This window comes from Arvicola amphibius, chromosome X (assembly GCF_903992535.2).
Source record: "Arvicola amphibius chromosome X, mArvAmp1.2, whole genome shotgun sequence".
Lineage (NCBI taxonomy): Eukaryota > Metazoa > Chordata > Mammalia > Rodentia > Cricetidae > Arvicola > Arvicola amphibius.
In genome coordinates, this window is record NC_052065.1 from 10,690,336 (window position 1) to 10,710,657 (window position 20,322).

The window sequence follows — 20,322 nt, forward strand, 5'->3', positions numbered from 1 at the left end:
CATCATGTCTGAATGATGTGTCATCTGAAAGAACAATGCTAAAGACTATGGATGGGAGTTATGCTCATGTGATTCTGCAACACCTTAATTTTGTACAGTTTTCTTCATTGCCCATAGAACTTATCTATTTTTTCATGTAGGTGCCAGAAACCCCACCCTCATGATCTCCCTCCCCCTCCCTCAATGTTCTTCACTGTCAAAGTGATATAAAGACAATATTACTGTGTATTTACAAGCACAACACTTAGGCAAGAAGGTCCCAGGGTTAATACGGTACATCTATTTCTTGTGGACATCTTCATGCCGAATTATCTTGTATGTGATCCAGTAAAAGATGTTGAAAATGAGAAAGGCCAGTGGGAAGGCAGCTCGCGATATGGTGTCAATTCTTTTTGCCCGATCCACAAACTTCTTCTTGATGGCATCTGCATCTTTTGGGGGTTGTGGAAGCTGATTGGCAGGTGTAGCCTTGACAGTCGTGCCATCCTTCACTTGCAGGCAGTGACCCATTCCATAACCACTGAAGTTAAAACGACTTTCACGAGTCACTTCTTCTTCCTGGGAGAATAGAGACAGGAAGCACAGACTGTCAGTTAAATTTGATGGAAGCTTCTTAAAATTCTTTAGAATTAAAAGGATAAATCATAGTTAACTGTTGGTGTAGGAGGTTCTTGGAATAGGGAGTACTCTTTTGAGTTCAATTCAATTATTCATAGTGCAGATACAATTCATCAACTTTTAAGGCAGAGAAATTAAATACAAAAAGAAACACCTATGCTATATTCAGTTTCCCAAATTGACTTTCTCAAATCTTGTTTACTAATCTATAGATTTGATCAGACTGTTTTAAAACCAGTTCCCAAAACTCCAGTATTATAAATCTATGAAAAGTGACATTCATCCATTTCTTTTTCCAAAAACACCTTTACTTTTACTTGTTAGGGACTTTTATTATGACCCATTCATGGCTCTGTTCTTTCATTAACATTCAATTTAAGATAAATCTCTTATAAACTGTTTTCCCTCTGGCCCTCTGGTTCATTTTAGCTGTATATTAGAGATTAAATATTCATCGTTTGGCATGTATATCTGTAGCAAGATAGTATTTCCAGTACTGATTTTTAACACTGAGTCTTTGGCCAGTAAGAATCTTTCCCGTATTCAAACACACCATTTTATTCGATGACAGTGATGCTTTATGTTGATTATTTCTCTATAAATTAGATGCAAGACAGAAAATACCTTTTATTACTTTGTGTGAAAGGCAAATCACCTTAGAGACCAATAAAATCTGAGTATATAACTGAGTCGAATGTAGAGATCAAATGTAGAGTCAAATGTCAAGGGGTAGAGTTTAAAAGCTGAGATTTAAATGACTTGCTTGATAGCAGCATGTCTCTAAATAGCCACTGATCAAATTATCTTCTGGTTTAGCTAGCTCACTGCTTCTTATTATGGTATGTAATCTTCCACTGAACTTTTTAGTTTATCTGATAATGATAGTGGTATTTTTCCCAAAATACAAGACAACTTGGTATTAATATTACCTCATCATTGTTAAGTCTATGTCTGTAGTACCTTTAGTCACATATAAAAAGTATGCCAAATAGAGAACTTTGAACATGATATAAATGTAAGCTCATCTGTATCCGAAATGAAGTAAGGCAGGCAGATTGTACCTAGTACATTCAAATGAGGTTTTAAAGTCACAGGAGGACCTGGATAGGTAAAGAAAGGCAAGAGTAGGTATTTTAGTCTACTTCATTGTGTACATAATGAGAAGAGAGACAACAGTGAATGGATTAAAGAGCCGTGCCAGCATTGCAGAATGGTTAGGGTAAATTATAGTTCATGCATTCAGATGGGCCATTGCAAAACCCAGGAAGGGGAGCAGATTGGCTTCCATGTGGCTTACTTACCAGATTAGTACCCACATGCTACTTCCCTCTGTGAGAAATACATGCTGCTTGAAAATGAATACTAGAGTTTAATAAAGTCTTTACAGCCTTGGTTTATCAAACACTGCCCATTGTGCTAAAGTGCCCCTGGTGAGGACATCTGTAAACATGACTGAATATTGGATTGCAGCCTGGCAATGACTTAGAATTTGAGCTGGAGAGATAGGAGGTGTGAGTTAAACACACCATGCCACTGTTTTCCATATATATATATATTTGATCTCCAGGAAAACCAGACTGGGAAATTAATGGCTCATTCATTTGATACATTAGTTATTCACTGTTTATTTGATTGATATTTATGTTTATTGTATTATTGTTTCAGAATTTAACACATGAACCCTGTATTTTCATCTTATATTTTCCAACTCTAACTTCTCCCACAAACCCCTCTCAATTTCATGACCTCTTCTTCTTTATTTACAATTGTTACGTGTGTGCTTATGGAAATAATGCTTGCTGATTCCGTCTAATGCTTCTCATGTGTATATGTTTAAGGATGACCATTTGGGATTGGAAAAATTACCAGGAGGCATCCATGGAGACGACTGATTCTCCCTTTCTTAGCAGCCACTGATTGCCTGTAACTCTTCATCTAGGGGTGGGGCCTTGGGAGATTTTCCTTATTCAGGTCGACCAGGGTTGTCATTGTGTAGTTTTGTTCAGGAGGCCACAGTTTTAAGATTCTTATGGGTGCAGCTCCCTGTCATATATAGAAGATAATATTACACAGCAGATGTCCTGGTCCTCCGACTCATTGAATCATTTTACCCCTCTTGTGTGATGTTCCCTGAGCCTTAGAAATGGGGGTTGTGTTGCAGATGTATCAGTTGGAGATAGGCTCCCCACAGACATTTGCTCTCTGCATTTGACCTGTTGTGCAATGTTCTCTATTTGCTGCGAAATGAAGCTTCTTTGACGAGGAGTGAAAGCTCCATTTATCTGTGAGTATAAGGAGAAGTATTTAGAGTGTGGTTGGGAATTATGCTGCCTTAGGGAAGTGATGGCAGTGGGCTCTCCTCTAGCATTCATGAATTTACCAGACATGGCTAGCTGCCTGTGTTTACAGTACTAGGCATGCATTCTTCATTATTCTTATTAACCAATGACTGTAGTACAACCAAAAAAGACATTAATTGTAACCTTTAATCAGCCCCTTTATAAGCACAATGAATCAGACCAAAACTCTTGTAGAAAGTTATTGTGAAACTGCTACTTCGTCCATCCACCCATCTATCCATCCATCCATCCATCCATCCATCCATCCATCCATCCTTCCATCCACCCACCCACACCCATCCATCCATCCATCCATCCATCCATCCATCCATCCATCCTTCCATCCACCCACCCACACACCCATCCATCCATCCATCCATCCATCCATCCATCCATCCATCCATCCCTATCTATCTATCTATCTATCTATCTATCTATCTATCTATCTATCGGGTTTTTTGAGACAAGGTTTCTCTGTGTAACAGTCCTGGCTGTCCTGGAGTTCTCTCTAGAGACCAGGCTGGTCTCAAACTCACTGAGATCCACCTGCCTCTGCCTCCTCCGATTACTAGCATTAAAGGTATGTGCCATGACCGCTTGGCAAAACTACTACTTATAAAACTATCCCTCAATACTCTGATTCAGGTTAGATTGTCCTTTACAAGATGGTTCAGTGACCAATGTCCCATTGCTTACTGGAAGCTAATAAAAATGTTTTTATTCATCAGTTAACTGTTGAGTGTTGATTTTCTGTCATGACATGAGACAGTTAATGTACTTGGGGGAAAAACTCTACTTGTATAGACTTTCAGAATTTAATTGGAGAGATAACCTAAAGATATTATCATGCAAGGAATTTGGTAAAGAATATTTGCTCTGACATCTGAATGATCCCATGTGCACAGCTGCACAAACTCAATAATAAATGGTTAAACAAGTTCAGATTGAAATATTACATCATATTTCTTTTCCTTAAAATGTGAATGATTTTTAGAGTCATTCATATTCCTGTAACCACCTGCTTGCAGGATCCCTTCTTCTCATCCTACCTCCATTCCCTGGGGACTCTGACTTTTGATGAAGACACAATTTAGCTCCTCCCCTCTCATACTTCTAGCCAATCTCTATTCCTTCCTCAGTCACAAAACCCCTGAAATAACTTTTACAAGGATCCCCAGTAGCCCCATTAGGCTGGGATTCAAGTAGAAGATTTTTTTTTTTTTTTGGTTTTTCGAGACATGGTTTCCCTGTAGTTTCTAGAGCCTGTCCTGGAACTAGCTCTTGTAGACCAGGCTGGCCTCAAACTCACAGAGATCCGCCTGCCTCTGCCTCCCAAGTGCTGGGATTAAAGGTGTGCGCCACCACCGCCCGGCCAAGTAGAAGATTTTTATAATCCTCTCTGTCCTCTATTCTTTTTTCTCCAGACTTAGTCCTATAGTAGCCTGCCTGCAGGAGGCCCTTCTCCCACCCCACTTTCATTCGCTGGGAGCTTTACCTCTTGGTGCAGACCCTTAGCTTTTTCAGCGGCCCCTCTCAGTCTTTCATCCTAGCCCATCTCTATTCCCTTCTGTCACTCACTAAGCGGAAGAAGACCTCTATACCAGGGACTCCAGCGTCACTACATTTGTCTAGGATCCAGAGTAGGCAACAGTAACCAAAGAATGGACCACTCACCCAACAAATACAAGACTAGATATCAACACCATAAAAACACCTCAAACATTATAACTTCAAATGCGTAGACCCCAGTGCAAAAACACAAACATGAACAGCAAAGGCTCAATCAGACATATGTATATCCATTGCAATAAGTCCTGAGAAATTCAATATAGCTGAAATACAAGAAAAGGTCTTCAAAATAGCAGTTATGATGATGTTCAAGAATGTTAAAGAGGATGTTACAAGTAAATTCCCTAATGAAGTCCATAAAAACAGAGTTGAATGAAATAATAAAAGCAGGTCAAGACATTAAAGCAGAATTTAACAAAGAAATAGGATCAATAAAAAATTATGAGTAAAATGAAGCTGAATATGAAAAATTTAGGATGTCAAACAAAAATTCAGAGGTAATCCTCACCTTTTCTACAAGACATAGAAGAAAGACTCTTACTTGTTGAAGACAAGGTAGAAGAAATGGGTACCTCATTTGAAGAAAGTGCTATGTTAAAAAATATGTGAATGATTTAATTGATTTAATGTTTCAAATAAATGTTCTTAAATATAGAATAAACAGATGTGCTAACCATCACAGTGCAGACATAATTCTCTGAATACTTATTTCATTCAAAAAAGGGAGCACACAGTTTCTTAGGAGATGGAAACTTACTCCTCATATTAGTGACAGACAACCTCAGACTTTCTAACTACTATTTTTTAAGGGAGGGAAAATGGAGACAGTTTATTAAGACAGGGAAAGCACTCCCTAGAATGAGAGTCGGCTACTGAGCAGGGAAATGGTCTCCACTCAGATGTAGCTAACTACCATTAACCAACATGTGTAGAGACTCAGATGAGGGATTAGAATACTTGGGTCCTAGATTTAAGGTGGAGGCTTATAAACTGTGTTGTTTCAGGCAATGCCATTATTATCTGATTTTTCAATTAAAGGTTTTCTCGTGCCAAAAGCGTGAAGATTGCACTAGATCTATGGCTCTCTGCTGTGGCTCCTGGAGAACTTTTCAAATATACTGTGTCTGCTTCTCATCCCATTCCATTCAAGACCAGAGGAGTCAGGTACTCTGGGAGTGAGAATTTAGGAACTGCAGGTTTTAACATCCAGTGATTCCAATGTAACATGTTTGAAACTGCTGGCTTTGATGAGTTCTACTGTCTGTCTGTATAATATACAGCAAATTCCATATTATCAGTCTAAAAATAATTTCCAAATGAAAGTAACCCTTTACTATCTGTTTCTCTTTATCTGCCTTAACTTAATGTACTTCTCTTTTTTCCATGACTGCAGAATCTCACAAATTCCCATTCTCTCTTTCAAGAACCATTTAGAAATTTATGATTAAGCATATACCACTGCTTGAGTGAGATAGTATTCATTTAAGTTCCCAAGTTCTGAAAGAAAATAAAAGGGATGGCTAGCTAGTAACCTGTTTTCAGCACATAAAAAAGTATCAAATATGAACTTCCATGTTTCTTTTCAGACTGCCCCATTCATGCCCTTTCTCTAGCCTTTCACCGCACACTGTGAATGGACAGCTGAAGAGAATAACTCACTCAGTTTAGTACCAGAGGGAGAATAGAAGGATATCAGGTTTGAATATCATTATTTTACACATTGTCATGCAAACTGTGGGCATTTAATAGCTGTTTGGTGAATAATGAGTAATGTGGAATTTCAAGAGGGTTCCCATATGCTTGAAAACCATTTCCTCATTCATTCTACAGTATTTTGAATATGCTTTATGAGCATAGTTATAGTTAATTAAATCAGTTCTTTAAAATTCTCTTCCACAAAAATTCAATCTGTTGTAGTACGGAATTATCTACTCAATTCCTGATATTCAGGCAAGATTAAGGCAACGTTAAGGGTCTTCTTATTTACCTTAATGACTTGCTCAGTGCTTTTTAAACTAAATACAGACATAAATTATTCAATCAAAGAATACAGTTTTGATTTTGAAAAACCTAACTGCAACCGATCTGGATTTTTTGGTGTTGTTACTCTGAATGATTAATTCACTTTCTAGTAGGTTCAGAATAAAATGTTATGGCAATATGGCAAGATTCCTATGTGGCGGCAAAATGGAGATGAGACTGAGTTAAAAATAAAGTGAAGTTAAAATGTAGAACAATCTGTATATGTGACCTGTGAACATGCCAACTATTGTAAATCAGATGCTCCCAGTTAGGAAAGAATTTTTGGCTTAGCTCCATTCTTGTTATTTTTTATTTTTCGAAACTACTGGGAACTGTTAACTATTGCTGTCAATCCAGCATCTTTTTTTTCAATCACTGAACGGCATATATCTCCAGTCACTCTGTTTGGTTATGTTCTGATTTGTAAAATTTCTATAGAAACTGACTCATCTGGTTAAAGGTTCAATGCATTCAATTTCTATATCCTCTCATAATAGCTCAAATTTTGTCTACCATAGAAAGTATTGCTTTAGCACTTAAAATTATTACAGATTTATTGTTACTCTTTGTTTATTTTGCGTATCTGTTTTACCTGCCATTAGATGTACTTGTCATTGCATTTGCCATACATTGAATGCAAAGCTGTCCAGAATTGCAACACAGTGAACTTGGAAGAGAATGATTTAAATGTAATTAAAGAACACAGTACTTAAGAAATAAGATACTTAACAAGCCCCATGTCTTGAACATTTATGCAATAGAAAAGAGGAAGTAGAGAATTTCTAAATGCTGGGGGTAAGGAAAGTATCTTTTTCCCTCACATTCCACACCAAGACTCTTTGATCGGATCTAGTGCCCTTTCTGCTGTAACTGGAAATCGCTCAATTGGAAATCAAAGATAGTGTGCCTCAGTCAACACAAGGCCACAATGGAGTCCCTAGCCCTCCTTAAGAAATAGTGTGAGTCCAAACACAATAAAATTTTAGTGACAAAATCCTCCAAAGAAATGATGATTAGATGAGGCTTAATTATAAGCCTGGCCATTTCTATTTCCTTAAGGGATTTTCCTCAATACTGGGGGCCTTGATTCCTTTCTCCATACTGAAAGTTCATATATATATATATATATATATATATATATATATATATGAATTAATATTATATATATGAATACTAGATAAGTACAATGTATTGTTTATGACTACATATTATGTACTTATACATGTAGTCAATTTCATTAGGAGATCAACCTTGTAAATCACAAGAGAAACTGAGGTCAAGGGATGATACAGGGTTTTGTAATGATGTATTATTATCAAATCTTAAAGCTGGGATTCAAGACCAAGTTGGTCTGAATACAAGTTATATGATGTGGAAGACACTAGAAGTCTTTGACATTTGTGAATGTTTATCTATATCAAGCCTCAAATGGTTTCCTTTCCCAATTATGGATGATGCGTCTGACTAAGATTTTCTGGATAAAGTTAAAATTAATAAAAGGGACCAGAATCCCTTGTTAGTTAATGACAGGTGGTGAAATAAATCAATATTTTCAGCCTTTTAAATCGGTTACGGAAAAAAAAAAACATTTTTCACAGAAAATTCACACCAGCAATGATTTTTTCAAGAGAGAATATTGGCATCACTGGGTTTATTAAACAGTCATACTTTGTAATCTAGACTGGTCTTTAACTTCAGAGTCTCCTGACTCAGTCCACCAAATGCTGAAATTACATACCTGCTAGGACCACCTATCATTGATTTTTGAAGAAAGAATTTCTGAGTTTTATTTATGAATTACCTGGCATTCATATACTTACATTTCAACCAAAATTTATTGAATTTTCATTAAGTGCAAGATAGATGGTAGAGAGAGGACAGTAAGAAGACAAAAATCTGATTTTTTTAAATGTTTGCATTTTTTTGGAAAAAACAGTAGTTAACAAAAGATACACAGACACATATTACATACATCTACATATACACACAAACATTCACATGAATATTTCTAAAATGGATTTCAAATCATCGAGGTCAACTTCCAATGTAAATCACTAGATGGATAATAGTGCCAGTCAATTGGAAGGAAGACAGTACAGCAGATCATTTTTTTGGCTAATGAAAAATATAATTGAGATGGAAATGCTTGGCGCCATCTCACCTGGAGGTATATACTTGGTTACATGTTAACTCATGACTGGTCACCTTTCTACTTAAAACTCTTTTCAAGACAGAAGTCCTAAAGACAACTTATGGTAATAGTCAACCTTTAACCAAGACTCTTAAAGTTCAAATTGTAAATATTTCTTCAGTTTTTGTTTTCATTTTTTTTCTTTTAGACAGAGCAACTTTTGCAAATGATCATGGATTCAGAATAAGTCCATTATGATGCTGAAGATAAATTGATGCTGATGTCAGCCGAACATTCCAAAGCTTTATAGAGTAGCTGTCCTTTGGATCTTTGGGTGGGATCTCATAAACGTACCCTGGAGACCATTCTCAAACTGCATGGGAGTCTAAATATGTTCTTGAACGAGCCGTTGTCTTGCTTCTACTCAACAGAACATGGTTAAACTGACACTAGTTAATTTCAGAAGCTTGGTCAGAATAAGCACTGGCGTTTCATTGTGACTTGCTAGGATGTACTTTTAGACCTATGCCAGTTGTCTGACTTCTTGGAGAAAATTAAAGTGCAAAAAAAATATAATAATGAGCCCATGTGGAGAGAGCAAATGAATAAGCTCTGAGCCTAAGAGAAAAGAGAATGATATGTGCTCAGCTGCTAAGTATTTCAGTTCCTTCTGCTGTTTAGCTGCATCCAGGGTTAAACCCTAACCTGAAAAACCCAAAGTCTTCCCACGTGGCAACTGTGAGAGATAAAGAACTGATTATCATTATTTTAGGCCACTAAGATTTGGGGTAATTCATCATGAAGTAATATACAGCCATGTTCATAATAGATAGTATCCCCAATACCTAAATATTGTAGCATTGTCTCTGGGACCAGGCACCAGAAGAAACTGGGAGTATTTCAAGGAGATGATTTCAAGACTGAAAAAGGAAGGAAGCATTTGTTGCAATCTAGAAAGTGGGAAGTTCATCCACTATCCTATGGCAATATGAAAATAGAATATATATGTTATAAATCTGATGATCTAGCTAAAAAGATTTCCAGAAAGAATTGTGTGGGTATTAAAATACTACTAGATGTTAGAAGAAATATAAAGGATTCAGTCATTTTTTTGAACTTTTAAAAGGTCCGTAAATAGTAACAGGCCTCAAGAGAAAGACCATATCCAGAGTGGGTCTGTAAGATTTCTTTGCTAAAACTTGAAAACTATCTAAATGAATGCCTTGAGAGCTCATTGAAGTGACAGCAAGTCTTGCTAGGATTGTAAGAGCATGCCTGGCAATTCATCTCCTTCAAACAGCAAACTGCTAAAAATTTGTGTCACAGAAGCCTTAGAAGGAGCCTTGGGTCAAGAAAGTCAGTTTTTTTTTCTGTTTTTGAGTTAAGGTCTCACCAAGTAATCCAAGTTGTCCACAAACCCACAATCTGCTTGCCCCAGTCACTGCTGTGCAGGGAATACAGTTGGGCACCACTATGTCTGCCTCAGGAAAGGTTTATTTTCAATTGGCAAATAATAACTACACATTTATGGAGAATAATGTAAGGTTTTGAAAAGGTATTGTTTGTTATGTTTATACCAAGCTAAATCATCTTGCATTTATCGGTTATCATTTTTTTTGGGTAACAGCACCTACATGGTTCTCTTAGCAGTTTTGAAATATATAACACATTATTATTAACTTAAGCATGCTGTGAAGTAGATCTCTAAAATGTTCTTGTCAAATGGATACTATGCTTATCTCGAAGAGATTTGTGGCTATGACTTCTGTCTAATGACATGAATTATAAATTGATATCCCCAGAGCTCCAACAGAAAAGGGAATCGAACCTGGTTAGCTTGAAAGCAACAAAGACAGTACATGATGAAAATTGGATTTTTAGAGCCCTTAGTCTTCTCTGGTGGGGAAAAGAGATTACAAGAGTTACTTAGTTACCAACAAATGTCATGTCTTAGGAAGAAACCCTACTCAAATAACAGAATAAGCACCCAGAAAACAACTTCCATGGATGTATCCACGGCCAAGGATCTGACAATCCAAACTTTTCCACATTCTAGAATATTCCTGTTAACCGCTGATGGCTGCGCATCACTCATTTCCACTAATGTCAAAGAGCAATGTCTGTGGCAGTACTCGTATCTTCATATTTTCTATTCGAGATGTTATTTCAGAAGGTTTCATAGGAAACCCTGCTCACAGAGCGCAACCGGAGGTGTCTTGTCTGAGGTCAATAGTGAGATCCCGAGGTTTGAAATGTGTTTTAATTCTATAATTGCACTCACTTTCATCTGCGACGCTTTTTTTTATAAGTTATTAATTTGTTCTCCTTATGTAGAAAAATAACATTAGCAAAAAAAGAAGAAAAAAGCAGCTTTCTAGCTTACTATTCATATAGATGTGCATTTACTTGGTTTTGAGAGTAAATACAAGCATGACTTGAGTACACAAGAGAAATAGAGTATTGGGGCAGAATGTATTTATCAAAAATGACCTCTATCACATCTCCCATCCCCATGTTTTCTTTGATGAGATTTTGGAACTCCTGCTTCTGAGAGCTAGGGATCTATATTCTCACATATTGGTCGGGAAAGCCGGTGACTTGCTTGTCACTAAAAGAATGCAATAAAATGACAATTTGTGAATTCCCATGATCATTTACAATAGGAGACAGAGAGTCTGCCCTGTTTCGTGGCTCATATGCGTTTGGATTCAGGAGCTGCCCTATAAAAAATTCCAATATCCTGCAGCTGCTCTGTTGAAGCTAAGCCACATGAAAGATCATACATGGGCACTCCAATTAGCAGCCCGAGTCTCAGGAGCTCCCAATCACCTGACATGTGAGTTTATAAGGTACAGATGCCCAATTCCCACTTGTCAATGAGGAGACAACCTTTGAGTCTTCCAGCCGAGATTCCAGAAATCATGTAGCAGTGAAAAGTCATCCTTGCTCTGCTCCTTCCAAATTCCTGAGCCCGACACCATGGCAGTTGTTTGTGCCATTGCATTGAAGTGATTTATAATACCCAGTAACTGGAACAGGCTGTTTGAGTCATTGTGCCAAATTTTCTGGTTTTTATGGCTAGTACTCAAACTAGAAGTCTTCGCATAAAATAAAATTAGAAATATTATGAAAATATAGGCTTGAATGTGCTAATGTGCTCCCAAGTAAATGCTATCTTTCTTCTCCAATGGAAGAGTCGATTTTGTAGGAGTCAGAAGGGGCGGAGGACACCGGAGAACATGGCCCACAGAGCTCCCATGGGCTCATGGAGATTGAAGCAACAATCACAGAGCCTGTAATGGGTCTGTGCTAGTTCCTCTGCATATGCATTACGATTGTATAGTTTGGTGTTCTTGTGGGACGCCTAACAGTGTGAGCAGGTGTCTGCTCTTAAGACTCCTTTCCTCCTCTTGGGTTGCCTTGTCCAGTTTTGAATGGAGGGCTTTCACCTTGTCTTGTATCTTGTTTTGTTGGGTTTGCTTGTTGTCTCTTGGAGACCTGCTCCTTTGTGAAAGGAAGTGGAGAGGTAGTGGATATGTGGGAAAGGGGAGGTGGGAGGCAGCTGGGAGGTGTTGAGGGATAGGAAACTGTGGTTGGGACTTGTTGTATAAGAGAAGAATCTATTTTTAATAAAGAAAAGGGAAGTTGATTGTCCCATGCCAGATGGCCAGCCCTGAAAGCATACATATAAGTAATATTATACAGATCGAGAACCTTATATCAAGGAATATGCATATATATGCATATACATATATATTCAATAATAATTAGTGAAAAAGAAGCCATGAATTTGAAGAAGAGTGGGGAGGGGAATATGGGAAGGTTTGGAAGGGAGAAAGGGAAGGGAGAAATGCAATTATATTATAATCCTAAAAATAAAAATATAAAAACACCTAAAATGAACATAAAATAGCAATCCAGGGGACTGGATAGATGGATAGCAGTTAAGAGTGCTTACTGCTCTATATGGCCCAGTGCCAAATCCCAACACCACCCATATCAGGTGGTTCACAACTGCTTATAACTCCAGTTCCAGGGAATCACATGTCCAGAAGCCTCTATGGTCACCCACATGCATGTGGTGCACACAAACACACATGCATGCACACACAACACATGTATGCATAAAATAAACAAATCTTTTCTAAAATGCCAATCGAAACATGACATTGGTGGAAACTATTTCCTAAGCCATGCCAGGTAATCTACCTCTCTGAAATGAGCTACCTGTATGTTTTCTTAGCTAAGTGAGATGCAGCATTATTGCCTAGGGGGCCACCAATATTTATCCAGTTAAATGAATTATACTAATGAAGAACTATAAGTACTGTAATGATTTGTTGATAGGGGATGTTATCTCCTGTTCAGAAAATAAACTTCTTGCTTCACCTCCATAATGATGCCACAGAAGGATACCAATGTCATAACCTGATGACATTCTCAAGGTAACAATTTCTAAGAATCACATTTACTTATCAATCTCTGTTATAAAATGAAGCACAAGTTTATTTCTTTATGAACTACATATCAGAGTTATACAAAAGAGATAAAGTGGTGTGTAATCTCTTTGATATTGGATTCAAAACTGGGTTTCTAATACATGCTTGATAAATCCTTGGTAAGTCCTTCTTGATTGCCTGGTGGATTTTTTTTCACTTTATAGACAGACCTTCCATTAGCTACAAAACCCTAGCTCATGTAATTCCAGATTTGACCCATATAAAGTGATTTATAGTCAACCTTTTTTGATGTCTGTGTTCTATATAGTCAAACATGATCACTATTTTAAAATTCTATGATGAGATAGTCTAAACGATAAAATAAAATATGTACAAATAAAGATTACGGCAGACTTACAGACAGGTAAAGTTTGCAAAAGAATATAAACAGAAAGAAACTGACTACGTTCTTAAAATGCCCTAGTTATTTCAATATAAAATTATCAGTGATAGATAAAACTTGCCATGGCTCTAAGAATCAAGACAAGGTAGTGGACTAAAGAACTTGTCAAAGGGGCAAAAGGGAGAGAAATAGGAAGTATCTCTTAGGCATGAGTGACTTCTTCCTTTGTATTGGTTCACTGAAACCTTCATAGTGGCCAGGTAGCCACTTGGCGGACAGCAGAACAGAACCATTCTATTTATCAATAAACAGTATTTTTTTAAAGGAAAAAAATTCATGAAAGTCGAGGACACCTCAAAAGCACAGTCCACAGAATCAATTACAAATCTCTTACAAATACAATTGACAAATATACAAATTACCATTACAAATCTAAAAATCTATTACAAATAGAGTAAGCACCTTGGCTTCTTTAGTCAGACAGCAGGAGAGTTTCCTGCAGGTAGGCTGCTGGAGTACCCCCATCCCATTCATTGAACCCTGCAAGCTACAAGTCCCATCCCAGCCCCAAACTCACCTATCCTTCCTGCAACCTCAATGGAACTCTGAAACACAGCCTGCTACTACACAGAGAGGACCCAGAGGGCTGCTCCAACACCCCCATCTCATCCATCAGACTGTGTAAGCTACAAGTCCCGCCCTGCCCCCAAACTCTCCTACCCTCTGCAACCTCAGTGAAACTCTGAAAGGCAGCCTGACACTACACAGAGAGGACCAAGAGGTGGGTGACCAGTCACTCAGCAGGACACCCAACTCTCTAGGCCCTCCATACCGGGGCAAACCCCAAGCCCCTCCCCCACCTGCCTTGGCTTCTCCAGTCAGCCAACAGGAGAGTTTCCTGCAGGTAGGCTGATCTAATACCCCCCCCCATTCCATCCATCAGACTGTGTAAGCTACAAGTCCCACCCTGCCCTCAAACCCTCCTATCCCCCCTTAAACTTCAGTGAAACTCTGAAGTATAGCCTGCTATTACATAGAGAGGACCAAGAGGTGAGTGACCAGTCACTCAGCAGGACACCCAACTCTCTAGGCCCTCCATACCAGGACAAAACCCTGGGCTCCTCCCCCACCCCCCTCAGCTTCTCCAGCCAGCCAGCAGTAGAATTTCCTGTAGGTAGGCCGCTCCAAAACCCCAGTCCCATCCATCGGACCCTGAAAGCTCCAAGTCCCACTCTGCCACCAAACCCTTCAATCCCCCCTCAACCTAAGGGGAATGTTGAAACACGAGCGGCAATTACACAGAGAGGACCGAGAGAGGGAGAGGAGGAGGGGGAGGGGGAGAGGGAGAGCTAAGAGAGGGAGAGGGAGAGGGAGAGGGAGAGCTAAGAGAGGGAGAGGGAGAGGGAAAGGGAGAGGGAGAGGGAGAGGGAGAGCTAAGAGAGGGAGAGAGAGAGCTAAGAGAGGGAGAGGGAGAGGTACTCTGAAGCACAAGCTGTGGACTAAGCGAGTGGACCAAGAGAGCAGACAAAGAGACCAGGCCAAGAGAGACCTCAGTGGTTCCCTGAGACACAGACAGTGACAGTATAGAGCAGACCAAGAACAGTTCCCAAGACACAGACAGCCACTACAAGGATTGGACCAAGCTACAAATACACTGCCAGCATCAATTGAAGAAAGAGACGGGTAGGTGCCAATGCAAGAATTTAGCCAACAACCTAAAAACTAACATGGTAACATGTTGATCATACAACAGAAAGACTTGATTATCATAACTCAGAAGAAGTAGAAGAAAACGATTTTAAATGTTAACTTTATGAAGATGATGGAGAACTTTAAAGAGGAAGTGAAAATCTCCCTTAAAGAAATGGAGGAAAAGACAATTAAAATGTTGGAAGAAATTAGTGAATCTCTCAAAAAAAAACCCTCAGTTTTCCACATCCTAATATCCCTGTAACCCAGAATAACACTGAACTAAGCCTTCTTACGCTGAATACATATAAAGCAGGTGCTTATCAAATGAGTTGTAGGGGAAAAAAGGTGCTTTCAATATGGAAAACCATCTTCTTACTTGTTTTTTTTCATGTGGCTTATTTATATATATTTGATTTACATGAAATTAGGGAAAACTTAATTAAACTCAGCAGCACTGTCAATCAAGAACAATGTTATTTTTGATCTGTATCTTGTTGGCACAGTGTTAGGCTAGTGAGCACCCAAATATATGAAAATTTTATCTGCTCTATTTTAATCTAAGAAGAAAATGCACATTTTGTAAAACAAAATGCGTGAGAAATGTATTTCAGAAGATAAATGTTTTGCACATGAATCGCTTTTAAACTAAAATACTAAAGCTAAGCCAATGAAAAGTCAATATGTGCTAGATTTATGCAAATATTTATCTACGTAGGTTAGACTTTCTCTGTTATTACCAACAGCAGACACTAGGGAGTATTTATATAACATTAGAGTAATTGAACTCATGTGTCATGTATTTGAGTTAAGCAAAGAAAGGGGAACCTTTATAAACCTGATTATTGTCAAACATGTGTTCTGAGTCTTAAAATTTTGGTTGATAGAACTATCTTTCAATAATACCTTCATGGCAAAACTTTATCTTTTAGCTGTCGTTATACAAAGTCTCTTCCATTGCCTAGATCATACATGTTATTTTTATGAGATTCTGTATGCAAAAAATTCATCAGGGCCTCTTACTCATTCCCAATAACAAGGAAAAATATGTGAACAAGGGAGGACAAAGAACACAGTTGTAGTACAAGCAATATATTAATTATTCTTGTGTCATTGTGATCAAGTTTCCCAAGCATACTTTAATGGAGGAAGGATTTACTTTTATCTTGTGATTTCAGAGAATTCAGGTCATCATGATGAGGAGGGCCTGGAAAAGCTCACATTATGGCATACAAGAAGAAGTGAAAAAAAGGGAGGGAATGCCACCCATTCTTCTGGATCTCTCTTTTTCCTCTTTCTATTCAGTCTGAGACCTCCCACCTCATGGGAGAGTACCCTCCACATTCTGAATGGGTATTTCTTCTAGTTAGTCTCCAGAGGTGTGCCTCACCATCTTCCAGGTGATTCCATACCCATTCAAGTTCACAATGAAGAAGATTAGCCATCAAAAGCAAGAATCGGTAGAGTTATTGTTGTGCTTCATGTTAATTGACAACTTGACAGGATCTGGAATCATGGAGGAGTTAAATCTCTAGGTACATCTTTGAGGGATTATTTAGTTTATTTGTGTTCTTGTGAGGGATTATGAGAAGTAGGTTTATTGAAGTGAATAAAGCTGTATTAAAAGTGTCACTATTCCAGAGGCTAGGGTTCTGAACATTGTAAGGAGAGAGTAAACTGGGTGCAAACAATTTTTTTGCTATTTCCTTTCTGAGAGTGGATGAAAACTCATTCTCTCGCTGCTGTGCCTTCCCTGCTATGATGGACCCTATCTTTAATCTGCAAGCCCAAATAAGTCCTTTTACTCTTAAACTGTTTTTATAGGGACATTTTTTATCACATCAGCAAGAAAAGAAACTAAGACATGAATGTTACTACAGCTACTAATGGCAAAGGTAAAGACACATGGGATTAAAATGGTTAAGACTCCTACTTAATCAACAAACCCATTCATTTTTTTCTTTTACTAGTGGATCATCATTTAGGTCTCAGTTGCTGAACAACAGCTCCTTGGAAATTTAAATCCACATACTTATTATTAGGAAATGACCTTTTCCTTTAATGACGTTTAGTAACATACCTGACCTCTACTTGATAGATGCCAGTAGCACCAATCTTTCCTTAGTTATGACAAACAAGTGTGTCTACATTTTCCAGTTATTTCTTAGGAGAGTAAACGAATCCCCCAAAATGGTTTTGGTCAGCTGTTCACATACATGCACAAAGAAAACGTATACTTTCTAGTCTCCTTCGCACCTGTGTAAGACTGAAACTCATCAAGTATAAGATTCAAACTAATGCAAGATTCAAGATAGAATTCAATCTCATATTCCTCTAGCACTACACGCTTGTCTGAGTCACCCCATTATGGCTCATGGAAATCATTCCTACTATGATTATTATATTGTATAGTTTTCTAACATGGTCCTGTGGCTCCAAAACCCTTGCTTTCAACAATAATGCCCATTCTCAATATTTCACCTTGAGAGAAACTGCTACAATGTTAGTCAAGTCAGGTCTTTTTACCTCAAAATTCTCCAATAACTCTCACTTCATTTTTTATTTTGTAATCTCTTCGCTTTCAATCCTCAACTGTTGCTGCTCTCATGCTAGCCCATAGATCAGCAAATACCTACTGTAAATGTTTAGATACCTGGTAAATAGAAATCATTTTTTTTATTCCAAGAGCCATGCAAACTCTGAATACCACATATTTTGAGTTCATATATTTTTATTCTAATTTTCTAAAATAAATCCATTTCACTCTACTTGTAGGTGCACAACACCTACAGCACCATATTTTTAATGAACTGGGTGTGATCGCTTAATCATTTGCTTTCTGCTCAAAAATCTATAAACTAAAAACTGTTTTCACTTAATGTTGTCTGTAGTCTTAGAGAGTAATGGAGAAATCAATAACATCGGTGAGGTGTCTCGATTCCTCAAGGGAGTAACTATGCCTTGCATATGGAAATTCTTTCCTAGTAGTTTCTGTCAGTTTTACTCTAGAAGACTCAGAAGACACACTAAATTCAAAGAAGCATAAAGGTGAACATCTTCCATCTGGTCTATGAGCTGTTCAGTTATTAACATCATTTGCCATCTGTTCTAGGTACAATGTGAACACTGAGAATGCAGGACACAGGTAATCAGGGGATGCTCCTACTACTAAATTCAAAATACTTGCAACAATAGCACCAATGGCAAACCACACTAAGCACTTGTTGATGTCTAAATTGGATGATCCTGTTGGTTAAATTCTCCAGACTATTAGTCTCTCTCTCTCTCTCTCTCTCTCTCTCTCTCTCTCTCTCTCTCTCTCTCTCTCTCTCTCTGTGTGTGTGTGTGTGTGTGTTTCTCTCTAGCACCACCATAACTGTAGAAGCTCCTGTAGAAGGTCGTGAAAAACTACATTTCCAAGAATTCACCTCTGTATTGGTTTGGGGTTGAAATTTGTCAGGATACAATCTTTAGGTATTTGGAAGATGGAAGGTAAGCAAGGGTTACTATTGCTGGGAGTCCTTGGATATCAGAATTTTTTGGTGTCCTACATTCTCATTCCACTTTGATGGCTAGATATGTTGGCTTCTAAAGATTTTTCTGTGACCATTTGGCTTACTATCTAGAGCTTCAGGTGAATCCCCTCCCTTTCATTGCTGCTTCTTTTGGTCACTTGCACATTTATTTAAATCCTACTTAGTTTGTAAAATTTCTTATTTTGATAAAATTTTACTGTATTTTCCTGACTAAACATAATGGAGAGAAATAGTTTTTACTCCAGTATTTTAACTACAAAACAATGATTTGATGAAAATTATTATAGCATTCTTCAATTAGTATTTTTTGATCATGGTAATGTAGTAAGAATCGGAGAGAAACAAAGATGAAGAAGACAGAGCTATTTTCTTGAATATGCAATATGTATAATATAACAGTAGTTTGTGGCTAGGTTTAATGTTTCCTTTTAGAGAATATTTGGAAATGTCTACAGAGGAACTTGTGGCTTGTATCTACTGGGTAGAATCCCAAATATGGCTATTCATCCCACTGTGCATGAAAATACTTCCACAACAAAACATGCATTATTGAGGTTGTTAAACTCTGAAACACACAAATGCACATGAGGCTGTTAAACTCTGAAACACACACACACACACACACACACACACACACACACACACACACATTGCTGCAATGTAAATTGGTATCTGCTGTGCTCAAGGCACCCAATGGCTACAAAATGCAACAAATTAGGGAAGATTAGTTGCAAAGCACAGAAACGCAGTTCTGCTAGCTTAAATGAATGGGAAAGTGTTTTCAAGGGATGGTATCTTAGCTAGGGTTTCCATTGCTGTGAAGAGGCACCATAACCATGGCAATTCTTATAAGGAAAACATTTAAATGGGATGGCTCAGTTGCAGTTCAGAGGTTCAGTCCATTATCATCATGGTGGGACAAGGTAATGTGCAGGCAGTCATGGTACGGGAGAAACAGCTGAGGGCCCTTCATCTTGCGGGCAACAGGTAGTGATCTGTGATACTGGGTGGTATCTTAACCAAAAATGAGACCTCAAAACCCACCCCCACAGTGACACACTTCCTCCAAAAAGCCACATCACTCCAACAAAGCCACACCTCCTAATTGTGTGACTCCCTTTGGGGGCATTTTCTTTCAAACTACCACAGATGGTTTTGGGAAAATCATTGTGAGATAATGCCCCAAGTCTCCAGAAATAGGGAATTAGTGAACTATATGATCAGAAGACTGGATTCTTTGAATCTTGTTTCTGCCACCACTAAACAATATGAGAGCTAGGCAAGATACTCTATGTAGCTCAGTCTCCTGTGTGGTAAAATGGAGTGAGTGACTCATTCTTTGAAACCCACTTAAGGTTTTTGAGAGTATTCACTGAAAGAACTATCTTTAAGGGCTTATAGTAGCTCTTTGTTTATAAGACATGCTCAATTGAAGTCAGTATGATATTATTATTATTGAGAACATGAACAGTTCATTTGGTTACTCCAATGAGCAAGTCATCAAATAAGACTAGCCATTATTCTTGATTATTTCTGCTTTTGTCTTATTTGATTCCTTTTCTTGTGTGTTCTAACC

General features: G+C 38.1%; 1 protein-coding gene across 2 annotated transcripts in view; it reads right to left on the reverse strand.

Moving 5' to 3' along the window:
* Nucleotides 1-279: 279 nt before the first annotated feature.
* Glra2 (glycine receptor alpha 2) overlaps nt 280-20,322 on the reverse strand; it is a 183,731-nt gene continuing 163,688 nt past the window's right edge. For both annotated transcript variants that reach the window (XM_038316725.1, XM_038316724.1), the window contains exon 9: nt 280-558. In XM_038316725.1, coding sequence (XP_038172653.1) covers nt 280-558 — 279 coding nt within the window. The remainder of the gene's footprint in view (nt 559-20,322) is intronic.